The sequence below is a fragment of the Ceratotherium simum genome, chromosome 37 (assembly GCF_057802395.1).
Source record: "Ceratotherium simum simum isolate JZ-2026a chromosome 37, ASM5780239v1, whole genome shotgun sequence".
Classification (NCBI taxonomy): Eukaryota; Metazoa; Chordata; class Mammalia; order Perissodactyla; family Rhinocerotidae; genus Ceratotherium; species Ceratotherium simum.
In genome coordinates this window covers 23,977,919-24,003,663 of record NC_141936.1, presented here as the reverse complement: position 1 = coordinate 24,003,663, position 25,745 = coordinate 23,977,919, and the positions used below count along the sequence as shown (strand labels likewise).

Here is a 25,745-nt window from a genome sequence, read left to right as displayed (position 1 = left end):
TCTTCAAAAGCAACAATTTTTATACTTAGGTATAAGAATTCTTTTATTTAGTATCATTCTCAACCTGACCACCAACATAAAAAGTCAGATCATAAACTATATATCTTAAAGCCACAGTAGCAAATACATATTTTCCTTTTATTTTCAAATTATAACTAGGGAATTAAAGCATTACATTGCACTACAATTTATTTGTCATTAGCAAACTCATAAAATTGCTCTTCTGACATATTGTTCTGTCCTAAAATACGTGCAAAGCTTTAAACTTTACATTTCCTAACTAAATTAAGCCTCAAAGTAGTTTATAACTGTAAAAACATTTTAGACTTATTACAATATATAATTATATGCTAATGGTTAAAACGTATAAATTATCAAAGGGAGTTCTACAAAGGGATTACGTACTCTAAAATTTTTCTATCAAAAATAAATAAATAAAAATCCTCACCTGTACTGTCAAACTCAGCACATTTTTTAGCCTTAAGAATTACTGCAAGCTCACTAAGCATTTTCTGTTGTTCTGAAGAAAGCCCACTGCCTATAAGTACACGAGGTCCATCTCTGCGCTGACCAGTGTTCATCTGTTAATGAAAAAGGAGATGCCACAGTGTTAGAAACATTTCAAGACTAGAAAAAAAGATAATTAAACTGGCCTTCACTTGATAGAAGCTTGAATTTCTTTACTTAGCTTATTCTATCTAGTAATTCTCAATAATCTCCATCGAATCGTCACTCAGAACCTTATTGCTTAATGCATTTGAATAATTATTTTTCTATTTCTTTCTTTTCCCCCCAATAAAATGCTACTTGGGATAGCTCTCTATACCCAGGGCATCTGGCTTCCTTGATTCTAAACTGAGTCTCTCTAGGGTTTTACAACTTAATTCTGTCACCAGTAAACTATTCCAATACAGTTAAACTCGACTTGGTCTGTTTGGTTTAAACTGAGATTCTATGAAAACATCAAAGAACACTAAGGCTTCTAGAACAGCACTGATCTCAAAGATAGAAAACACATTTTTAACATCGAAACAGTTCCCTCTCAGAACCAAGAAAATGAAAACAGACAAGAGAATATCAGAGTAAAATCAGACCCACCAACAATGCAGCCCATGAAAAGGAGAGCAGTGCTCTGACTAACCAAGACTAACATATTTTCACTTTAATAGAAAGACTTGGAACGTAGAGGAGACAAAAAAGACAAAAACAAAGAGAAGGTAGCAATGGAAAGTATCAGAGACCGGAAGGGAAAGATTCAAAGGAACAATGGGGCAGTGTTTTCAACAGCAGTCAACAGAAATTCAATAAATGGAATGGGAATAAGGGTTAGCCAAAAGCCGCCTGATAAAAGAGAAGCAGCGACCCAGCAGAGAAGAAAGAGGAGGTAAATCAGCACGACTGTACTGAAAGATAAAAAGCCAGACACAATACTTTAATTTTCAAATACAAGACACAGGGCCCTCCTACGCGTGTGTGTATGTGTATGGACACATGGGCTCTCAAAAGTGCTGAAGCACATGAGTGAAACACTGAAGGTATAATCACCAATATAGTTTAGCAACTAGATTCGGGAAGATTGGTATTTAAATATTCACTTCACATTATCAGAGTAGAGATAATTTAATTTAGCCGGTCTGGTGCCTTGCAATATTACATGTAAACTGTTGGCTACATCTATAAACAGACTGAGCTCAGTAGTCATTCACTCAAAGTATACTAAATGAGATTCTACTATGTATTAATAAGCTAGTATGCATACATTTTTAAAAAATATTTTTATAAAAAGGTTTTTACATGGCAATATTCATTACTTACAAGTTCAGCTTCCTGAATTACTTATTCCTCTAAGGTTCAGGCTGCAAAGGTTTTACTGGTCACGCTATGTACGCCACACACATATTTACATCACATCGCACTTCTGTCTGTGTGTCTTTCCTAGTCACTAAATTATAACTGATGTAACCATGTCCAACCCAAACACTGTGAACACTCCATAACACGAAAACAGTTCAGTGTACTTTATGGATCGCTCAATTACTACAGCAGGATAATATTAAAAGATAGCATTTTAGACATTGTTATCAGTTATACAAATAAGTGCCATAAAAACAGCTCTAGATGGAACACATAACTTTTCAATTTATGTAACTCCACTTCAGCTAAATTAATTCTCTGCACAAAATGATGAAAAGATATCATTTCTAAATATAGCATGTGATACTATTTGCACTAACCCAAGAAAAACACCAAAGTGGGTCAAGCATTTTCCTATCACTTTTTAAATTTGAATAAAAAATAGAAACTGGCACTAATTTCTCATAGTTGAGGAACGCTATAAAAAAAACATAAAGCAAACAGCTGCCGACGCGCCACGTCTGATTTGGGGCGGGAAGGGGGGGCATTTAATGTGAATAAGCAGTGGCCTCAGAACCATAAGTTTCCAAAGACGTTCAGAAAACACCCCAAGGGTTCAACACCCTGATTTTATAGAGATCAGCTACTATGTACACTGGCATTAAACAAACTCTTACTTAAGGAATAATTCGATCTGGAACTTTTTCATAGATAAATTAGTTACTCTGAGTTTATCAAAATTAGTATTTAAAAAATTACGGAAAGGATAAACATGCTGCTCAAAGGGCCCATGGACTCAAAGTCACACAATGAGCATGGCAAGCAGCTCTTTCCGTCTTTCAGCTCAGAGACTGCTTCTCAAATTTACAGCAGCGCCTTCCAACAACCATAAATCTTTACTTGAGAAAAACAAAATTCCAACCGGGAAGTAGAGGAATTCAAACCCCGCCCACTCAGCACCCCTTCCCCTCTGCATGATGCTCTCCCCGCAGCAGCTCCCAGGAGAGCCTGGAAACCACTGAGCGGAAGGAGTTCAGACTCAGCCACCAAGCACCTGTGCTCGTTTCAGGGGCAAGCAGGTACCAGGAAGGGACCCCCAGCCTCACTCACGGATTCAACACACACTTACTGAGCACCTACTGTTTGCCAGACACTGTTCTCACTGCTGGGTCTACCACAGTAAACAAGAGAGGGGGGTCCCTGCCCTCACAGGGCTTACATTCTAGTTGAGAGGAAGAAAACCAATCAAAACAACCAAGTATTAGGTCAGATGAAAAGTGGTATGCTACACTAAAGCAGGGGAGTACAGAGTGCAGAGCAGTGCAGTAGTGCAGAGACCTCTCTGATAGGCTACACTGGAGTCGCATCTGCAGGGAGTGAGGAAGCTCGCCACATGTACATCTGGCTCCCCCATTTGCTCCTGGCAGAGAAAACAGCTAGTGCTTAGGACTTGAAAGGGGAGCATGTTTGGGGGCTTCAAGACACAGCAAGGCAGCCCACCAGGCTGAACAAGAATGAGTGAAACGGAGTCTGCTAGTGGCTCAGGAAAGGCAGATCCCAGAGCTTAGATCTTAAGATCTACGCATAAAGAAAGGACCCTTTCCACTTAGCAATTATCATTCATTATCTTTCCCTTAGCCAATTATCTACTATTAAGATAGTAAACAGGGGCTGGCACCATGGTGTAGCGGTTAAGTTCGCATACTCCACTTCAGCAGCCCAGGTTTGCGGGTTCGGATCCCGGGCGCAGACTTACACCACTTGTCAGCCATGCTTTGGTGGCAACCCACATACAAAATAGAGGAAGATGGGCACAGATGTTAGCTCCGGGCAAATCTTCCTCATGCAAAAAAATAGTAAATAATGATACTCACAGGCCATGTCCACGTGACATGCAGCAAGTATAGGTTTCTTACATTTAATAAAAAGCAATAGTAATTGGATAGTTGAATTGAGAGAAGAATAATCACTTTCTTCTCTGAAGGCTTTGCCATCCCCACACTCCAAGAACACCATAAAGATATCTTTATTTTTGACACATTTAAAATAATCCTCTCCAGTTTTTACATAAAAGGAACACTGGCAAATGACAACTTACTTAGGCTATGTTCTGCCGGGAGAGTTCAAGTCTAAATGAATAAAATAAGTGGCAAGTTACAGTTGTTAAGTATGGTGGGACGGAAGATTAAAGAAAAATGAGTTCTAACTGATCCATTGAAAAAAAAAAATTTTTTTAGGCTGGTTAACCCTGGGCAAATCACACTAGGTCTAAGCTTTCTCATTTGTAAAATGAGGAAACTAAACTGCTGATTTCTAGGTTCTTTTCCAGTCCACTACCAAAACTGGAGCCTGGGGCACACGTACCGGGCTGAAGTCTAGAGCAGGACGTAGAGTTTTCAAAGCATAAAGGTGACTACCTGTGACAACATCTATGCCCACATCAAGCTGTCAACACCTTAGGTGGCCTCCGTATCTTAAACCATGGCATCAGTCACTACTCCACTGCTCTTACAAGACAAGAAATCTTCTCTGAATGGTCCTAGACCTCAACTCACCCCTTGCTCTTATTTTCCCCCTCTGAGCAATTTCTAAGATACAGTGAATCCACCATCCCTCTCACTACCACCACCTGTAGCTTCAGTCTTCACCATTTCACACCTGGACTCGACTACAACAGCCTCCTGGCCCGTCTTCAGTCTTGTCCCAGTCCCAGCTATCCTCTACACAGTCCCATTCCATTTAAAAACATACGGGGTGCCCCGTTAACTAGGGAAATAAAGTCTAACCTTCTCCCCAGGACATTCAAGGCCTTTCGCAACCTGATCCCAACCTAGCTCTTACCTTCAGTTCCTCTCTAACACGCCTTACGCTCTTCTCACACCGAACTTTAGTTTCTCAAATTACTAAGGTCCTGTACGCTTGTCTCTGAGCAGCTGTTGCTGGGATTTGGACTGCCATGGCCACTTGGTAAACCTGACTGCAGTGGGCAATGTTGGTTGTCCACTGAAAATCCATTCCTCACTTCCCCCACGCGAACAGAATCCACTTTTGTCCAGATATCCACTCTTTAAGGACTGACCCTGTCTTCAACCAAAGGTTATGTCCAAACCAATTGTGCGACCAGTTCTGACCAATACGACACAAGAGGAAGTCCACTGGAAGGCTTCTGGGAAAGGTGTTCGTCCTTCTTGTGATGCTGGACACTGTCACATCTGTAACTGTGGCAATCATCGTATAACCAGTAGAGGGGAGATTACTGAGGACAGAGCCACAAGCTGCAGACGGCCACGTAGAAACTCAGACTTTGAACTAAGCAAATGGAGAGTTATCCTACATTGGGATTATCTTTATATAACATAGTACACTGTCTTTAAGCGTTTGCGTAAAAAATTTCTGTCATTTGCAGCCAATAGCATTCTCCTAGATACTCTGATAAACTTTTACCTTTAAAGGTTTAGACACCTTCTTTGTCACCTTCTCTGTGAGGCTCTTCTGGTCCCTCTGGAAGTCAGCTTCTTCCTTCTCTATCATTCTACTGTACATTTTTAGGGCTTCTATTATAAATTTATGACAGTGTGTAATAAATTTTTACAAACTCTAGGTTTCTAAGGAATAGGCATTCTTTGCACTTTATCTCTAGCGTGTACCTCTCTCCTCAGCTACAGACTCACCTATCCCACTGCCTGTTCAACATCTCCATTCGGTGCCTTATAGACATAACACCGGCAAAGAGAACTACTGGTTTCCTTCCCCATGGCAGCAAATGGCACCACCATCTCCTCCACTGCTAAAGTCATACTAACTCTATTCTGTCTCCACACTTCATATATAATCCATCAGAAAGTTCTGTTGGCACTAGCTCAAAAACATATACTAAACCACATTACTTCTCATAATCTCCACTATTACCTTAATCCAGGTCATCACGGTATCTCTGTCCTGTGACAATGAGACAGTCCCAAGCGATCTCTTTGCTTCCACTCTTGCCCCGACCGCACAGTCTCTTTACTACAAGTAGCCAGAATGAACTTCCTAAAGCATAAATCATATCCTTTCATTCCCTTGCTTTAAATCCTTTTGATGCTTTCCCATTACTCTTCAACACTCACTAGTCACCAGCAATGATGACCTTCTCTCTAACCTTCAAACACACTGAGCTCATCCACTGAGGGGCCAACACCCTTGCTGCTCCCTCTGCCTGAAACACTTGTCCTCCAGATATTCCCCTGGACGCCTCCTCCTCATCATTCAGGTTTCAAATCAAATATCAGTTCTTTAGGTCTCTCCTCAAGGACCCTCACTACAGCAGTGCTTTTACTGGAGCCCACAACCTGCGCTCAATTACACTCTACCAAACCCTCTTCAGAGCACTTATTTATAAGTTCCTGAAATTTTTTATTTCTGTTAGTTTACATATTGACAGTCTGTCTCTCTCCTTTCTCTCACTAGAATGTAAGCTCCTTGAGAATAAGAGTTCTATCAGTCATATTTATTGCAGTATAAACGCTGCCTAAGATATGGAGCAGGGTCAATAAATATTTGTTGATAGATTTATTCTGATTATGTCTTTGAATTCACAATAGCTAATACACAGGAAGTGCTCAATAATTGTTTGGTGAATGAAAGCAATTTGCTAACTGGAAATTTTTCCATTATGTTCCTTTCATAACCAATTTCAATAAAAGACATAAATTTCCCAAAGCTAAACCCATACTTACTACCGAGTAACGGCTAGTTGATGATGATTCATTCTTCTCTGGTAGCAGCAACAGCGACTTCATATTTTCACTGTCTGCATAATCCACAGGCCGCAGACCAAATATGTTACTGGTAAAACAAGTACAGATGGGTTTAAGCAAATAAAATGTGTGACTTGATTCTTAACTAATGGATGCACTAGTGGAACAATTTTTTCAACTTCCTTAATAACATACAATTTTCCCTAAAATAAATGACTCTGAATTCACATAAGGCATAATAAGGATCAAGTATCACAAGCTGCTGAATTCAATGGAAAAAAGATGTGAAATTTCAATTTGACATCAGACCATTATAGGCAGTATTTTTAATTGAATATATTGTTACTTACACATGAATTTTATCACAACTTTGTATTCTTCTGTCTCCATATTCACATTTTAAAATACAGCTTCATAATCATTAATCACTATGGGTGAGATGCTTTCAAATGCAAATAAAAACCATTTACTGTACCTATTATAGGCTCTGTAGTCTATATAAACAAATACAGAAATTAGATAATTCATACGATAGGCATTTAGATCCACTAGAAGGAAAACTATGCCACATGACAAACAATAAAGTAGTGAAGAGAGCACTTTTACAATTAATTTTAATATGGACATACCCTACAATCTATAATAATCACAGCCGTCACAGAACAAAGTGGTACGGTTCAGAGAACAAGCTGATGCAGACCTCTCAACATGGACTAATCCAAAAGCCACAGAATACTACACTGGAAGAGCCTTTCGAGACACAGCACAGCCCTGTTATTTCATAGATGAGAAAACAGAGAGACAGACGGTCCAATGACTTGACAAAGGTCACGTTTTCCTTGTTTATTCCAATAATATTCAATATTGCCCATCATGAGTCTTTCAATTATAAGTAAACTGTTGAAATCATACGACTTTGGTCTACTATTCCACTTCCTTATGTATGGTTTGAAAATGATTTTAATATATTATACTATGCCAGAAAGTTTTCTAAAATGAGCATTTCATTTATAATCTTTTACGGTTTTAAGATTATGGTATATCCATATAATGGCCATTACAGTTCATGTGAAAATGCAATGCGTTAAACAGGATATAAAATGATAAACACTGTACAATACCAGTTTTTAAATTTGTGTTGAATGTATAGAAAAAGATCTGGAAGGAAAGAGAGCGAAACATTAGGGGAAGAGGAAGGAGAAAGGTGTCTGTTTGATGCTGCATGGAGCATATATAGATGACGGGATATAAGCATCTACTGGGTTTAAACACAAGGTCATTAACAACCTTGGAGAAAGCTGTTTTGATGGCATAGTAGGGAAAAAAAAACTAGTGGATTAAGAAAAGAAATGAACCCCAGGCAGATGTTTCTCTAATGACTGCTATTCATAACTACTGGGTTCAGCCACTCTTTCTTCTGGGGACAGTGCTGGGTAAACACTGAAAAATTCATATTCTCAGATTCCCCTTTCAGCCGGGTCCCATAACGTGTAACCCTCCTCTGGCAACAGTCTTTCTCCAGCTAAGGTATAATACAATCAATTGTATTTGAGCTTTCTGATTTACAGCAAAGCGAGACAAGTCATTGTGCTGGAATTGGGGCCTTCCCAAATTACCACACATTCAGAGCAGACAATCTTAGCTTATTTCAAAAGGTAGCTGAGCTCACTCACTACACTCGCTACTTCTCAATTTCATGCTCTAAATGATTATGCCCACGTGCCCATAAACAATCTCACACATGTATGCTGTAAGTGTGACAATCAAAAATTAGAAATCTAAGTTAAAGAACCAATGTTCTAGATCTTAAACCACCAAGTACCAAGATGAATAAACAATAAAAAATGTCACACCATACGCCATCAAAAAAAATCACTGCACACATGAGGACTTTTTAACAAAGATAAACATAGATTATACACTTCAAAGAAATAAAATTTAAGAGCCCAATCAAATGCACTGTAATGCACAGTAACTGCAGCATAGTTATTTTACACAAATACACATAAAAATCCACTATGACAACGTGAAAAATTGTTAGGCAAAAGTACCAACATCAGCTAGTGAGGACTTTAAACCAAAAAATAATAAATAAAACAACGGTCTGAACAAGTAAGATGCTTTTACTGTCTAAAGAACAGCTTTATAAAATGACTAGCAGGATTCTAATTTACATTTAGCATCCTTATTACACATAGCATACTATCTCATACGGTCTTTAAACATGTGGTTTCTCTACTTGGATTATGGGCGGCTCCTGCTTATACACACAACTCACTAAACCCTTAGCCCTCCTGTATTGCTAATGGACTGGAGAACTGCACGTCACAAAAGCTACAGATTGAAAGATAATCGGTTAAACCCCAGTCCTGCATCATGGGAGACGGAGCCTATTAAATCTTGTCATATTTCTGCTTTGTTGTGAACCACTGAAATTTGGAATCAGATACAAGTTTTTATGTGGCACCTTCAAAAAACCAGAGCAAGAGAAGATAGGACATATGTAAGATTTCTCCTCTATTATGTAGGCACAAAAAGTCATAAAACTTCTTTCCCCATAATGACATATTTGAATGCACTAATACTATGCTTACAGACTTTGTGTGAAAAATCAGTCTAAAATGTACATAATTAAACTTATTCTCTTTTTTTAAAAATGGGTACTACATAGAGGAAAAGTCACATGCTGTCACATGCACAAGGGACAATCAATGCAACTGATTATTAACTGAAGACAGTGATGAGTCAGTTATTCTCCATCACTACACAGGGAAGAAGATTTTTTTTTAGATTTACTGCAACACCATGGATTCAGGATAAAATCACTAATTTAATTTGCTATTTATTCGAATGTGTTACCAAGGGAGCTTATAGAATGATTTTTTCTACTTGTTCTTAAATATAGTATATTTTCTATTTTCTGACATAATTTAACCTAGAGCCTTAACATTTAAACTAGGTATTTTGGAAGGAAACAGACTTAGAAAACCCTGTCCTTGCCTGTAATCCTACTGAGAACAAATACTCATTCAACAGATAAGTATAAAACTGACAAAGTATAAACCAAAGCACAAGTAATGAGGTGCTTTGTGAGACGGATTTCCAAGGAGGTAAAGAATACGCATTAGCAAACAAAATGGCCTTGAACTGGAGATTAGAAACCTGAATTTGGTGGATGAATGTGAAGGGCCTGTGGCGGGAATAGGCAGCATGATTGCTGAAATGGATGGAATTAACGGAAGAAGGCCTTCTATCAAGGCTGAAGAGTCTAATCAGTGCATGCTCATGTGTCGGAGCCAAATATAATATGGAAAATTGATGAAATAATCAGGCATACGGCAATGGTCATTAGAGACAAAGACAGTCTGTAGCTGTGAAAACGGAAAGGCCCAGGGGTCTAGTTAAACTATATGGGTCAATGAAACACCAATATAATTAAAACTATTTTCAGAATGTTGGAAAACATCAGCATCTTCACTGCTGAATGTACATGTAGTGCGTGACAGTATATTAGTACCTCTCATACGCACCACTTTTGACAGTCAGTTCCCTTAATGCCCTACTGAAGAAAGCCCCTTATAGTTCAGTGAATTCCAAATAATTACATACAGATAATATGCTTTTACCTATACTAAATCCTAAAAATTGTTTTTTTCTGGTTATTGAAACATTTTACATGATCACTAAGAAGATATCTTTTTGATTCTGAATTTTTTTCTGTTCCTTCACAACACAGTATATTGGCAAATTTTACAAGTTTTTTTCCTCTAATGTATTTCTGCTCTATTCCTTTAGCTGTGATTTCAAATCATAATTTTGAAAATGTGTCATATGAAATTCTTGAAGGTATGACTGAAGATGTTAAATTTACTTTAAAATCCTGACAGAAGATCTAAGTGCCATAAGTTATTGCTTTTTACTATCTGAAAGCTACTAAGAAATACTGGAGGATCATTGTTACTGATACAGGTTAATAAATCCTACAGAAAAATGTATATATGTGTTAATATACATATACATAATATACATATATCACAATTAGCAAAATCATTTGTTTACTTAACACACATAGAATGAGTATATGTGTATATACACGCAGGGGGAAAATTATAAACATCACTTAGTACTCAGTTTGGCAAATAGTCATTCAGTCAACAAGTACTTCTAAGAACCACCTGAATCAGTTTAGTCACTAAAGAACCAATGCGACAACAGGTAGTTTCAGTCCTCGCAGGGCTCAGTGGGGCAAAGCAGAGGAAGCGAATGGGAAGGACTGCAAAGTCTGGTAAAGCATCTCGGACGTGAAAGAGAAAGAAAAGAAGCGGCAGACAGGGGGAGTAAGAGCGTCCCAGCAGAGAGAAGTTTGTGCAGAGGCCTTGAGTGAGCTGGTGTGACAAGTCAGAAACACCAAAAAAGGAAAAAAAGTAAGAGAGAAGAGCAAGAAGGATAGAAAAAGAAGAGGAGGGAGGAAGAGAGAGAGAGAGAGAGAGAATGCACGGGGGAATGCGGTATTCCGGAAATGTAAGCTGTGGCTAGATTAAGAATAAAAGGATAGTGTTAAGGAGTTGGACTTTCTCCTAAGGGCAACAGGAAACCCTGAACAGCTCCCCAAATGGCTGTAAGTAGGAGGGATGGCATCACTATAGCCTGGTAGTTAGGAGCTCTGGCTCCAGAAGCAGACGCCCTGAATTCAGATTCCAGCTCTGCTGCTCAATAGTTGTGTGACTTTAGACAAGTTACTTAACCTCTTGTGACTGTTTCCTCGTCTACAAAATGGGGATAATAATACCACCCACTTCATAGGATTGTTGTGAGGACCAAATAAATTAATATAGCAAAACCACTTAAAACAGTGCCTGCCAGGTAGTAAAAACTCAGTAAATGCTTGCTATTACGATGTTTGCGTTTTTGGAAGACAGATACAGAATGAAGATAAGGGAAAAGAAGTTACATCTGGAGTGTTGACCTCTTCTCTTCTCTTCATTTTCCCCAATTTGATGATGCACTTCATGCATGATGTGTAATAATGATAATTCAGATGTGGACGAAGGGAAAGTACAGAAGCCTGGTTTCTTGGCAACATTAAAATAGGAGTGGATTTTCATTTTCCTGTATGGTACAATGTAATGATAAAGAGTATGAACCAAATGACTTTGCAAGTCCTTTTCCCCACCAGGTTTCTTTTCAATCACTCAGACTGATGAAAAGGAAGCACTTACTAAAGGATTAAACTGTGGTGTTTGACGTCTGAGCTTCACCCCAAGGGCAGAGTTCAGAATTTAGTATAAGCCTTTAATGTCCTTTTCCCCTTGAGAATGATATGGTAGACACTTGCCTACAACGATGCCCAAGATGAGTTTACCACTAGTAAAAGGGGACGAGGAGAGATGGGCAAATTTAAACTTGCACTTGCTCATACAGATCATTCAATCCCAAAAACACATGCAAAAAGGAATTTTTACTAATGCTAACCCCATCATGCATGACAGGGTATCAACTCAGTCCGTGAATGAAATCCCTTATGAATGACTATGAAATTGCAAACACATAGATTCTAATTTTTTAAGTCACTTGGCTTGCTGTGAAACAGGAAAAAACACAGAAATTCAAAAGAGCAACTTGTTTTTTTAAAAGCTATAAAACGTAAATTATCTCTGTTATAGGAGATTAATTTTTAAGAAATTAACTAGGGCAGTGGGCCAATTAATAGGTCCAATGGTCCATATAATATTTTCTAATTAAGAATTCTATACCCTTGCAAGGAAAACTCTGTTAATGGTAGACCAAGTAGTAAATCCTAAACTCTAGGTATCTGTTAAAAAAAAAAAAAGGCAAATGATATTGTCCATACACTCAAAATGGTTCTGATGTGACTGCAGGAACTTTCGTTTTAGGTTCACACTGGGATGCACAGGAGGCATTGGGGAAGAATGATAGCCAAGGAGGTGTTGAACAGTTATCAATATAAATAGTCTCAGGCAACAAAGAAGTATAGAAGACATGAACCTTTTTCTCATTATCTGAGTTTAAAATAGAACTAATTTTCCCTCTTGGGTAATGGACTCTTATTTTAGCTCGTAAGAGGTAAGTTTCTCATGAAAAACACAAGTAAATTCAGAGTTAAATGAATTAATATGGTATTCAAATGCACGATGCATTTTAAAAATGCCAGCTTGCACAGCAAAAGCTCAAAGCATATTAGAAAGTATTCTAAGTAAAATGTGACTTTAAAAAAACAGTAAGATGTTAGAACATTAAAATTTAATCCAAACAAAAGATAAAGTCTGAAGTAGATATATAGCCTTCTACTGTATACATTCCCTCCATCATCATAAAGATTTAGGACCCAAACTCCCTGTGGTAGGAAAATTCATAGTTGAAGATCATAGTCTCCATGGGAAAAAACAGGATTAAGAGACTTCACTGGGGAACCTATGAAAGTCCCTGTATTTCTTAAAGTAAATAATGATGATAGAAAATAAAGAGCATCCATAATATCCTTAATTAGTATGTATGTGATTTTTAGTTATCATGCCTTGCCTTATAAGGTTTTAAGATTTTCCTTCACCAGTATTCAATAAGATGCTTTTAAATTCACCTGGCTTTGCCGTAAATAATATTCCATTCTTTCTTTTCCTATGCCTGGTCTTACACAGACAGTCAATACCTAATTATATTTCTGAGTTGTTGACTCTCCCTACCTCCTGGGCTATAAAAAGGTTCTTGGTTATCTTTACTTTTTTTTTTTTTTTTTTTTGGTGAGGAAGATCGGCCCTGAGCTAACACCTGTTGCCAATCCTCCTCTTTTTTGCTGAGGAAGATTGGCCCTGGGCTAACATCCGTGTCCATATTCCTCTACTTTATATGGGACACCGCCACAGCATGGCTTAATGAGAGGTCCCTAGGTCCAAGCCTGGGATCCGAACCTGCGAACCTCAGGCCACTGAAGCTGAGCGCGCGAACTTAATCACTACGCCACCACGCTGGCGACTATCTTTACATTTTATAAATACTACTGAAAAGAGTTTGCTTTACCCCTAAGTGCAATAATTCAAACTAAAATTCTTACAGTAGCAGAAAAGGTTTAAGTCAATCAAAATATACCAGATGTTGAGTAAGAAGAATCTACGTTTGGCATGAGGACATAGGTCTTTCATCAAACACGCTTTCAATATGAACTCCATTAACCATCGCTTTGTTATGTCTTCAGTACAATGAAAATCAATGGATATGTACAATGCTGGCTTATAGGCCTACTGTAGCTTATAGGGCCCTGAAGTATGTGGAAACAAAGACAGCAGTTTTTAGCATTCAGTACACAAAGACTATCACAACATTTAACTAAAACATATATAAAGGAAGACCTGAAGCTTTATGGGTTTGAGATTCTCTGAGACACATATGAGAAACACAGGACGGACAGCACTTCCTCATGGACCCTGGCTCCCTGGCATGCCCCATGCTAAGCATCAGTAAGACGATGTTCATGGGCATCGTCTTACTGATCGAGGCTAACAATCACAGCCTCGGATAAAAGTGTGAAATAGGTAAACTTCGTTTTTATAGTCCACAGGGACGATTTAAAAATAAACTTAGTAAGATAACAAAAAGTCCATTTTCTCCTTACTATCTGTATTCGACTATTAACACATTAGTTTTGCAGAGTGATAACTACTAGTAACAAAATTGGAGAACTCTCCAAATATTATACTACTAGTAACAAAATTGGAGAACTCTCCAAATATTATACAATATGCAAATAATCAAAGTAGATAATGTTGTGCCAGGTGGCGGGGAGGAGTTTATTTCTATAAGATACTCCACTCATGTTCCAGAGACCAGGTGGAAGCATCCTGCCAGCCCTTAAGAAGCCATGAGTATAATTTTAATATCAAAATCTCAGGGCAAAAATGAAAAATAAAACCACAAATCATTCTAACTTATACCTATAAATGCAAAAATCCTAAATAAAACACCAACAAACTGACGTAAAGTGTTTGTTTAAAGAACAGCACACTACACTAAGTTTATCCAGAAATGCAACAGGGTTTAATATTTAAAAATTTATTAATGACATCAACAGGCAAAAAGTCTAAGATCATCTCAGTATAAGCTGAAAATCATTTAATAAAATAGTAAAATAGTAAAAATCGGGGCCGGCCCTGTGGCGTAGTGGTTAAGCGTGAGCGCTCCGCTGCTGGCAGCCCGGGTTCAGATCCCGGGCTTGCACCGACGCACCGCTTGTCAGGCCATGCTCTGGCAGTATCCCATACAAAGTGGAGGAAGATGGGCACGGATGTTAGCCCAGAGCCGATCTTCCTCAGCAAAAAGAGGAGGGTTGGTATTGGATGTTAGCTCAGGGCTGGTCTTCCTCACAAAAAAAAAAAAAAAAAAAAAAGCAAAATAACTGAAAGGAAGATCTTTTATTTTTAATATTTATTTTAATATTGACTGTAAACTTACAGTCAATATTTTTAAAAAATGAGAATAAAATAAGCATGCCAACTATCACCATTATTTGATAATATCGTTCTGGAAACTTTGACAAATGCAGTAAGAAATGAAAATTAATAAATGATAATTAGATCCTCAGAATTAGGTGTTGACTAGATATAAGAGAAATGTATTAAAATAAACAGCTTTCCTACACATCAAGAATAACAAGTTATGTTTATTAACAGAACATGCAGTTCACCTGAGGAATAAAAGAATCAAATACCTAGAATAATCTCAATAAATAGTTAAGTGCAGGTGTATATACAAACACACATATAAAATAGATTAAGAACTTGGCTAAGATGTATAACAGAAAGCTTAAATAAACGAAGAAACATACCATGGTCCTGAGAGAGAAATCCACTTTATTCAATCCACTATAATCTATACACTTACCCAATTTCAATCAAAATCCTAACAGGATATTTTTGAAAATTAACACAGTAAATCAAACTTCATGTGAAGGAATAAATTGATAAAAACAGCTAATTCCCCACTCCACCGGCCCCACCCCCTGTCACTACTTCATTCAGACTGTCTCACTAACCCCCGCCCCCACCTCCCCCCACCTCCCCAGGGTTCCTGGACACACCTCTTCACTGAGCTCCTCGAGCTCCCCGTCCAGTGTGGAGGAGGAAGTTTTCAATTTAAAACCTGAACTCTTCAGCACACAAGGCCTTTCACTGCCCTGCCCACCTTCTCTGGCCTCTTACCTGCTCCTCCTCCTCCCTTTCATTCCAGTCTTATATCACTAATGGAAGCTCCTAGAACGAACGGACAGGCAGTCTGGCCTTAGACAAGCCATCATCTCCTCTTTCTCAAAAGCCCAGCCTCCTCTTCTTTTCCTTCAAAATTCAGTTGAAGTGCTTCTTCCTCTAGAAAGCCATTCAGGACTCCCTGTAGTCATATTTACAGCCCCTACTCCAGATTTCCACAGAATCTCGGGCACTGAGCTACGAAGGCATGTATCACACTGTCTGTAATCAGTGCTGAAGCTGTCTGTTCACGCCTACTAGAATACAGGCAGCAGATAAAACAAATGGGGAGATGATGAAGTGAAGCGAGCAATGGAGAGAGTAGGAGGAAACCAAACAGAATTTCACTGGAGACTCAGAAAAGGAAGGCATCTAAGTAAAGACACGACTTCAACCTTGAGGTGATGAAGACTGCCAAAATGTCAGTTCTAGAGCTAAGGGATGCCATTTAGAAATTCAGAATAAGCAAAAGAACCTCTTAGCTACAACTTCAATTATGCAAGTACCAAGCCCTAAAGGAGGAAGGACAGAAGAACAGCTTTTGCCCTTTTTGGTTCCTACCCTTCTTCCTTCTTCCGGGGATGAGAAGAGTCTAGTCCTGGTTATTGAGAGAAGAGTTCCATTAAGAGTAAAAGTGATATAATAAGCAGAGGGATAAAAGAAAACATGTTTGCCAACTCAGATTCCAGAGTCTGAGATATTAACGGTTTAAATGGAACAAGAGCTTCAGGCACAAAAAGAAGAGTAGAACCCCATATAGAACCCTATAGAGTCCCTATCCTCCCCTTAAGAAATGGAGGAAGGCACAGGAATGAATTTCATCTATTCTCGCCTGTCAGTACTTAACTCTAGAAAGACAATATAAAGAACACTGGCAGAAAGACAAATAGACCTTAAATATGTCAAGGCTGTAGGAATTACTCTGGGTAGCCATGATCCTACAAAAGGTAACATACTATGGATGCCTGACAGGTAAGAGACTAAGAACTCCGCCCAGGGAGCAGACATCATTCACGCTAGAATCATTCACTCAAACTCTACCAGGAACCAGCTCTACCACCCTAGAAAAGGAGCAGCTGACAGAAACTTGGTTTTGGATACTCTCTTCACACTTAAGTGAAGTTGGGAGCAGAAAGGGGCAATTCCTGTTTTCATCTCATCTGACCTTTTATCAAAAGAAAGGAAAAATATACCCTCTTTTCATGCATTCAAACACTAATTCACTCTACACATAAATGTGGGTACAGACTGTGCTAACCACTCGGGAGGCCCTGGGAGGGCAGGCATGACCCTTGTTACACGGAGCGTACAACCTAAGCAGAAAATACTAAGAAGCAAACATACTACCACCTAAGTTCTATGACTGGGAAGAAGCACAATAGACAGACAAAGGAATCAGGAAAGCCAGCCAAAAGGAAATGACACCTAAGATGAAACTCAAAGAACTGGCCACCAAACATGAATATTCCAGACAAAGGGAAAGCCTGTTTAAAGGCTAGAAGGCAAAATAGCCTAGCACGTTTTAAGGAAATAAAAATTTAGAAAGGCTAGTGCAAAGAATGCTTGAGGGAAAGGGGGACAGGAGGAACTCTGCAAAGACGGTGCTGGTGGGTAAGCAGCACCAGACCGTCCACTGCCTTACAAACCATGTTTTGAAGTTTGACTCTTATTTTAAAAACATTAAGAGTTGCCAGTGAAGGGTTTTAAACAAATAAGTAACTAGCCAAACCTGTATTTTCTGAAAGCTCTTAGGCTGCAGTATGGGGGATGAATCAAAGAAAAGTGATCTGCAAAGGAGACCAGTTAGAAAACTGGTGAAGGCTATCAGGTGAGCAACAACTACTATAAAATAAAACAGAAAGCAAAAAACACAGCAAATACCTAAGTATGATGACCAACAGTCTGCAAAAGGAGCAATAACAAATTAGGAACAGCTCCCACACTGTTACACCCTAGATTAAATCGCTTCCTGCATTTGCCCCATCACTGCCTTACTATCTTCTATCCAACATCATTCATTCCCAAGCCCTTTCACCAAATGAACCCTCCTTTCCCACGATCCTAACTCTATCGACCAGCTGTCCAATATGGTAGCCACTTGGCACATGTGCCTATTTACATTAATTAAAATAAAATACATTTTCAAGTTTAGTTCATCAGTAGCAATAGCCACATTTCAAGTGTTCAATAGCAACAGATGGCTAGTGGCTACTTAGCACTCAGCACAGATCCAGAGCATTTCCATCACTGCAGAAAGATCTATTGAACAGTGCTAGGCTATAGATATACCTAAACCTGCCACTTCAGTAGGTCAGCCGATTTAAAACAACGCATCCATCTGAGAAGGCACTGTGAGGGCAGACTCGCTCACTGTCTCGGGCCCACACCTTGTATATTAATAAGCTTCACAGTGTGGTGAAAAATCATGGTGTACAATCACAAGGCGGGCCCTGTGTTTTGGCTCATTAATCCCTACACTAGGCTTTAAAGCAATAGACAAGCAGCAGGCATCACCCATGTTTTATAGGTGAGGACACCAAGGCACAGAAATTAACCTGCCTGAGGCTATAAAGTCAATAATGGAGTTAGAAATAAAAGCTGGATTCCCTAATGCCCCCCCCGACCAGTGCTACATTCATTACAATAGTCATGACTGACTTAAGAACCTAAGGAGGGAAACTATTCAGTTTCACCTGACCCAAACAACCATTTGCCTTATCAAATGGCTTGCGACACTCACAGGAGGGTCATATCTGTTAGGTCCGTACACACACACACACACACACACACACACACACACACACGGACCTAATATAATATATGTGTTTGTGTGTGTGTGCGTACATATGTAAAAAAACAAAAAACAGAAGAATATGTATCCCTTGAGCTTGCCCCAACTATCTCATCACATGTGATGGGAAATAAAGGATATTAGACACACTTACTGAAACTAACAGCACCATACAGTATGGTAAAGTCCTGCATATTAATTTGTTTTTCAATTACGTTACACAGTTACCTATAAAAAATTACAACCTAGAAGCACTTTGTAATTCTTATTTGCCTCTGTAACTGGAGTAAGCCTGACTTGCGTGTGCTCCTTGTAAACCTAGAGAAGCAATGGGGGCACAGAGAGGTAACTCCTGCATTTTCATTTCAACTACTTCATTAAAGAAAAGGGTAAAATAATATACAGGGAGACATGAACCAACTTATAGATTAAAGATATAAAATCCACATTTGGCATTTGCTTGTGACACTCTTGACAATAGCAATTTTAAAATGCAGCCACCAGCATTTACTAATGCGTCTCTGTGCCCTGACACTGCAAAACAATTTACCCAGAGCTTTATTTGAATGATGTGAAAAATCTAAGAAATAATTCAACTGCACTTGCCCAACATCTGAATTCTTACATATTTTAACTGTTGTTATACTAAATATACAGAAAAAAGCATAAAAGGAATAGAATATTTAAAACAATTCTAAAGTATTGGGAAGCATACAAAATAGCTATTTCTATGTTTCTAATTCTTTTCTTATTAATAAGCACAAATCAATCTACGGAATATAAAAACTAAGTGAATTTGTTAAGAAAAATCAAAGCTTCCAAAATGAATCTGACAATTGTTTCTGAATTAAGAGCAAATATGCATGTGTCATAAAGGAAAAGGGCATGAATGCTGATTTTAAATCCGGAACACAATGGTCACATCTAACTTCAGTTGGGAGAGAGAAGAAAGAGAGCCATCAACCCGGGTATTAAAGTCTTTGCTTCATCACAGACCTTGACTCAGGAATACAAGTCAACTAAAAAACCGTTTTTAAGTTGAACCACTTACACGGCATTCCTGGAGGCTCCGGAGGACAGCAATAGCTTGACTATATCCACGTGTCCATTCTTGGCTGCGTCGTGAAGCGGTGAGTCGTTCTGATACCCAGTGGTGTTCACCAATGCCTTGTGCTGAAGCAACAACTCTACCACCCTCAGATGCCCATGATTGCAGGCTTCATGCTAATTAAATAAAAGGAAAAAGAGTGGGAGACTGATGAGAAAGAGTGATGGATGTCATAACAAAAGTGCACTCTAAAAAATAAATGTGACCTCAGTCAGTAAATTGGTTCTTCCCTAAAGACTCACACAGACCTAAGTTGCTGACAGAGTAAAAGCCACTATCAACAATCTTTGTGACAAGATGCACGGTGATCAAGATCTATGCAATTCATGGAAAAAGATGTTATTCATTTCAGCCTTGGATCAAGTGCTCTTTTTTTTAAGAAGAAAATGTAGCTTTAAACCAATATTGGTTCCTAAATTTATCTACAACAAGAAATTAAAAACAACAAGAAGAAAAAACTTAGAAAGTATTGAACAACCAGATCCTGCATAAAATCGAAAATTCTCCAAGGCTGAACAGAATTCACTAGTCAGTTGCTTAGCCACATGCTAAGTGATGTGTTGCCTATACACAACCATTCAAAGTGAATATCCTAGAGAGTATTTACAAGACAAGCCTCTCTATTTGCTGAAGCTACAGACTACTGTATGGCTGGTGTGAATGACAACAGAAATAACACGGAGTAGGCAGGCAAAAAGAGCTTACTGAATGAATGACATAACTGGTAACAGTGGAATAGTCAGATTCCACACATGCAAGTCTTTCCTTATGTCTAGTGAACTGTTAACAACGCCACTACGTTGTATTCTAATAAATCTCTGGCTTACTGGGCTTTTTAAGTACATCTATTCAATTCATAATAAGCAATACCACACTAAACATCTGTAGGTCTATTTCTAGGAGAAAGGAATCCAAATTAGGCATCAGATCAACTAAATCACTCACCAACTTTTACTACAATTTGCCTAAGTGGCTTAAGAAAAAGAAGTTAATCTTTCTTTGAAAAGGTTAGTTAGCCTGTGGAGTCAAAACAACAAAGAGACTCTGATCCAGACTAAACCCTCCTAGCTTAAAAATCTGGCAAGCAGAAGTCATTATATACAACTTTAAACCTTTTTTGCACCCAGCCTAATGAGAATCTCCCAATTTTGGGGCTGAATCTACAGTTCACAGGATAAGGGCATCCACCTCATCTGTTGACACTTCTACAGCTGCATTCAAACCGCATGCTTATGGTCCTAACTTGTTCCCATGTATTTGTGCCATTCTTTTTTCTAGACTATACTTCACACTGCATTTTTAGTACAGTCATGCGTCGCTTAATGACGGGGATACATTCTGAGAAACACATCGTTAGGCGATTTTGTTGTTGTGCGAACATCATAGTGTATTTATACAAATCTAGATGGTACAGCCTACTGTACACCTGGGCTATATGGTACTCATCTTATGGGACCACCATCATGTATGTGGTCTGTTGTTGACTGAAACACTGTTAAATGTGGCGCATGACTGTAATAATAAGCATAGACTTTTTAAAATGTTTAATGTAAGCAAAGATTTCTACTGCCTCTGTATATTTTCAGTTGGATAGGATATAAGTGAGACTAGGATAGAACATCAATAAGAATCACTTTCTTGCGATACATTCTTATACCCAATTCCTCTGACCTCTCTTTATTCCAAGAAATCTGGTTCCAGTGACGTGCAGTACTGCCAAATGGAGCCTGATGGTTGTAGCAGTTACCTCCAAACATTAGCTGGATTCAGCAATAGTGTGTAACTGGATTCCTAAATCTAAAGGTAGTCAGGCAAAAGGTAACCAACTTCTTGCCTGTCACAACTGAAAAGCTAGATGAAAAATAATCATTTTCTCTTGGTGAAAATAGAAGTTCTTCAGATTAAAAAGGAGAGTGTATCTGGCAGAAGATGATATATAGACAACTACATAACTATAAACTATAACAACGATATAAAACATAAACAGAATGAGAATTAAAAAAAAAAATAGAAAACTACCAATGGTGTCCATCCAGCATGGTCTTTAACATTTGGGTCGCTTCCGTTTTGCAAGAGGTATTCAACAGAAGGTATGTCACCCTACAGAGCAATGAAAAAAGAAAAAGAAATTAAAAATCATCAGGAAAAGAAGATATTGAGATTCTGTTTTTTTTTTTTAAGATTCCATCTTCTTCAAGATAGAATAAAACAAATCTTTTCTCTTATACCTATTGCTCAGGAGTCAACAAATAATAAGCTATGTATGTATGAATTGTTCTGAGGTACCAAGTCACGGAAGTTATATGGTCTCCTTGAACACACGACCTCCGCTCTTAGCCACTCATATCAAAATTCATTTCAAAATACCAAATAAAGGAGACTAGCCAAAGATCATCTGATCATAATAAGTTTTTAAAGTCATCGTTTCATTTGTGAAAAACTTTCGAGCATACATGAAGCTGGTTTCTGAGTATTGTCTAAAACAAAATAAAGCCAAGAAGGCTACTCAGTGAAACCAATGTTAAAACTGCCAAAAAGTGTTGTCTTGTTGGCAATTACTCTACTTATATTGTATACATTAATTTAAATAATTTTATTTATTTATTTTTTCCCCCAAGGCCCCAGTAGATAGTTGTATGTCATAGTTACACATCCTTCTAGCTGCTGTATGTGGGACGCGGCCTCAGCATGGCCGGAGAAGCGGTGTGTCGGGGCGTGCCCGGCATCCGAACCCGGGCCGCCAGCAGCAGAGCGCGCGCACTTAACCGCTAAGCCACGGGGCTGGCCCTGTATACATTAATTTAGTTTATATTCACCTTATTTGCTCAAATATATTCTTCTAGGCAGAAGCAAGGCTCATTTTCTCCAAAAATAACTGACAGAGCTTACTCTGATTAAGACTAAATAAGTAAAAGCTACAAATGACAACGTTGTGTTCTGTTGGTTTTGTGAAGCGCTTCTTTAGGGAGAAGGAACTCTGTCCCCTCCCACTCAGCCCCAACAATCTGCTGACACGAATTTTTTCCTCTATTGGTTTGAAAATGTCGAACTAAGTCCCCTAAAAACCATAACATTTGCTTTTATTTGATTGTTTGGGCTACCTCTCAAATACAGCAAATCTTAAGATGGTAGTTTACTTGGTTTTCTAAAAAAACAAATCCACATGCAACATACGTTTTTATGTTCCTAAATTAACAAAATGACCTTAAATACTTAATGAGACCAAAAAAATAAGCATTATATATGTTTCAAATCAATTGCCCCAGTTCCAATTAAAAACATTTCCTCATAGTTCCTTAGGGGTGCAAATTCTATACCTCAAGTACAAGTTAACACCTATTTAGGAACATTTGCTCTATATGCAAGTCAGTTCCAAACAAAGTCAGGAACATCTCTCAAGATACAAATTTGAACTTTTTAAACAATCTCATGAATATTGGGGCAGATGAACTGCCAGAACCACATATTCCCAACCCTCAACATGAAAGTATCCACAAAACACTTCTCAAAAATTTCCCCATTCTAATTCTACGTGGTAATCACAAAAATATATTAACCTAAAGAAGTCCATAAAATAATATAAACATCCGTGGAATGAAAGAGTCACATGGGAACAGTCACACAGGAATACAGTGACAATTCAGAGAGTAAAAGCAGAATCTCTTGTGAGCCTGCTAGACAGTGGTGTTTTTCTTTCCTGTCACCTCTTCATATCATCAAAGGTGTCTTCTGCTAACATTCCACCTCGAGACTTCCCCGAAATGTTAGCTGATATGCAAACCGCTTGCTTTTTACACCCAATCTGCTTTCTCCTCCCTAATACTTAAAAGTTTGTCATATTTTTATCGTTCTACTTTATGTAAATTTAGTGTCATGCACATAAATAAAATGATGATAATTACATAGGGTCCACAGTAACTGGGTAAGCCTGAACCAAGATGACGTTTCCAGGAAATAAATTAACTTCTGCTTCTGATTTCCTTAAATTACTTTCTTCCCTAACAATATTTTCTGAGTAATAAGCACTCACATTTAGGATCCTCACAACTTAAAAGAATAATTGCGATTTCCTTCAACCACAGCAAGAAAAAAAAAAATCATCTCAGGAAAGTATTTACCAAGGCTTATAAGAAATTCTATATGGATTTGGTACTTTCAAGTAAAACCTTAAAGGCTGAAAATAAGGGAGCATGTGTGTCATACTGAACTTTCTCATTGCTAACCTTTCATTCAAAGGAAAGATTCTTCACACATTTGTGTATATTACCAGCAATACAAATTTACTTTCCAAAAACACAAAAACAAAATTCTTTTTCTTTATTATAAAGGCTAGTTCTTCTAAAATACTATTAAGAATAAACACCTTTATAAAAATAGTACAGGACATTATAGTTAAGTACAATAATAATGACTTACCCAAAATGATTAAGCTTTTCTACATAAATTAACTGACCAGGTACCTAAAACTTCTCCTTTTAGCAACTAGATGTCATTAAAAAAAATTCAGTCATCTGGGATGGAGACCTAAAATATATTAAACACTTCCCGGGCTTCTTAGCCAGAGTTTACTAAGTAAAATTTCACACATGATTCTGACAACCTAGTGATCATGGTGGTAAGTTACTGGTATTACAAAGCTGTTGGTATTACAAAGGTGGTGGGTGACAGAGGGAAAAATGTATTCTGACTCCATGAGGTGTTCTAGAAATTCAAATCCTGAAAATATCACAGATGCCAGTTTGCTTCTGAGTCCTTTGCTCCTTTCTCAGGAAGCTAGTATGAAGAATACGTAAAAACACAACTTTACACACCATATAACATGACTGCCTTAGAGTTTAATGAATTAGAGTCAGACCCTGAAGGAGACTCCTCACAAGGGATTTTCTCTCTACCCAGGAGGTCTCATCACCTTTGCTGTGTTATAAGCATATCATGCCTTGTAAGTTGCCTTCAAAACCTTATCTATCATGTCTGCACCACAAATACATCATGACATGCCAACTTCATGTCATTCTTCTACTTTATAATACGTTCATTGCTGGGCCATGAATTCTGAGTATTCACTACCATTTTAAGAATCTGTGCTAGAGAACTTTGGGGAGCTTTATTCCAGGACCTACAAATTCTCAAGCAGGTGACATAACAGAATAACAAATAAAATTTTCTATATGTCTAGAGAAATGGTATTTCTTTGTATTAAATCAGAAGAATAAATCATATGAGTGTTTATCTCAGTTTCTACGTAGGCATGATGCTTTCTCACAAAATGTCTCATATATAACAATGTTCTCAGTAGCTTTTTAACCACAGGTGACAAACATGTTCAAATATAAACATGGAAAATAAAGAGAGCCTAGAGATGTCAACTTTCGTTCTGCTTAAATGAGAACGTTCACAACATCCCTGGCATCGTATTGATATGTAGTCTGCGTGAAATTCCATAGTGTAAGAAAATAAAAGTATACATAAGGAATTCAAGAATAATCCTGTGTAGGGTTTGCATTCAAATGGTGCTGACCGTCCAAAACCTAGGTGGCTGGCCTATAAGCCCCTGATCCTGAGGGAAAAGAGAATTTGAGAATTGATAATATAAGCTGTATCTGCTGATGATATAGTAAGCAGCCTGGATACTTAGTAAGAGCCTTCTATTACCAAGTATGGAGGTTATGAAGATAAATACGATAACTGATGCTTTACATTAACCCAGAAGTCCCACTTCTAAGGATTTATCCTAAAGATATACCTACTTACACATGAAACAAAGATTCCTTACTGCAGCAATGTTCATAAAAGCAAAAGAATGGAAACAAACGGGCATCCCTCAGTAAGGGACTAATTAAATAATGAAAATTCATGGAAAGCTATGCTACTATAAAAATGCACAGAAAGCTGTGTGCTACTATGGAAAGCATTTGCTTATATTTGCATAAAGAAATTCACAAAAGTTACACAAAGTAAGAAGGGTGGTTAGCAGAGGGGGCTTGTCAGCAACAGGGTGGCTG

At 38.1% G+C, this 25,745-nt stretch overlaps 1 protein-coding gene across 2 annotated transcripts in view; it reads right to left on the bottom strand.

Moving 5' to 3' along the window:
* The window catches only part of BARD1 (BRCA1 associated RING domain 1), an 81,309-nt gene that overhangs the window by 18,822 nt on the left and 36,742 nt on the right, over window positions 1-25,745 (bottom strand). For both annotated transcript variants that reach the window (XM_004427516.3, XM_087424853.1), the window contains 4 exons: window positions 21,763-21,843; window positions 19,687-19,859; window positions 6,573-6,681; window positions 449-581 (listed from right to left, as the gene is read on the bottom strand). In XM_004427516.3, coding sequence (XP_004427573.3) covers window positions 449-581; window positions 6,573-6,681; window positions 19,687-19,859; window positions 21,763-21,843 — 496 coding nt within the window. The remainder of the gene's footprint in view (window positions 1-448; window positions 582-6,572; window positions 6,682-19,686; window positions 19,860-21,762; window positions 21,844-25,745) is intronic.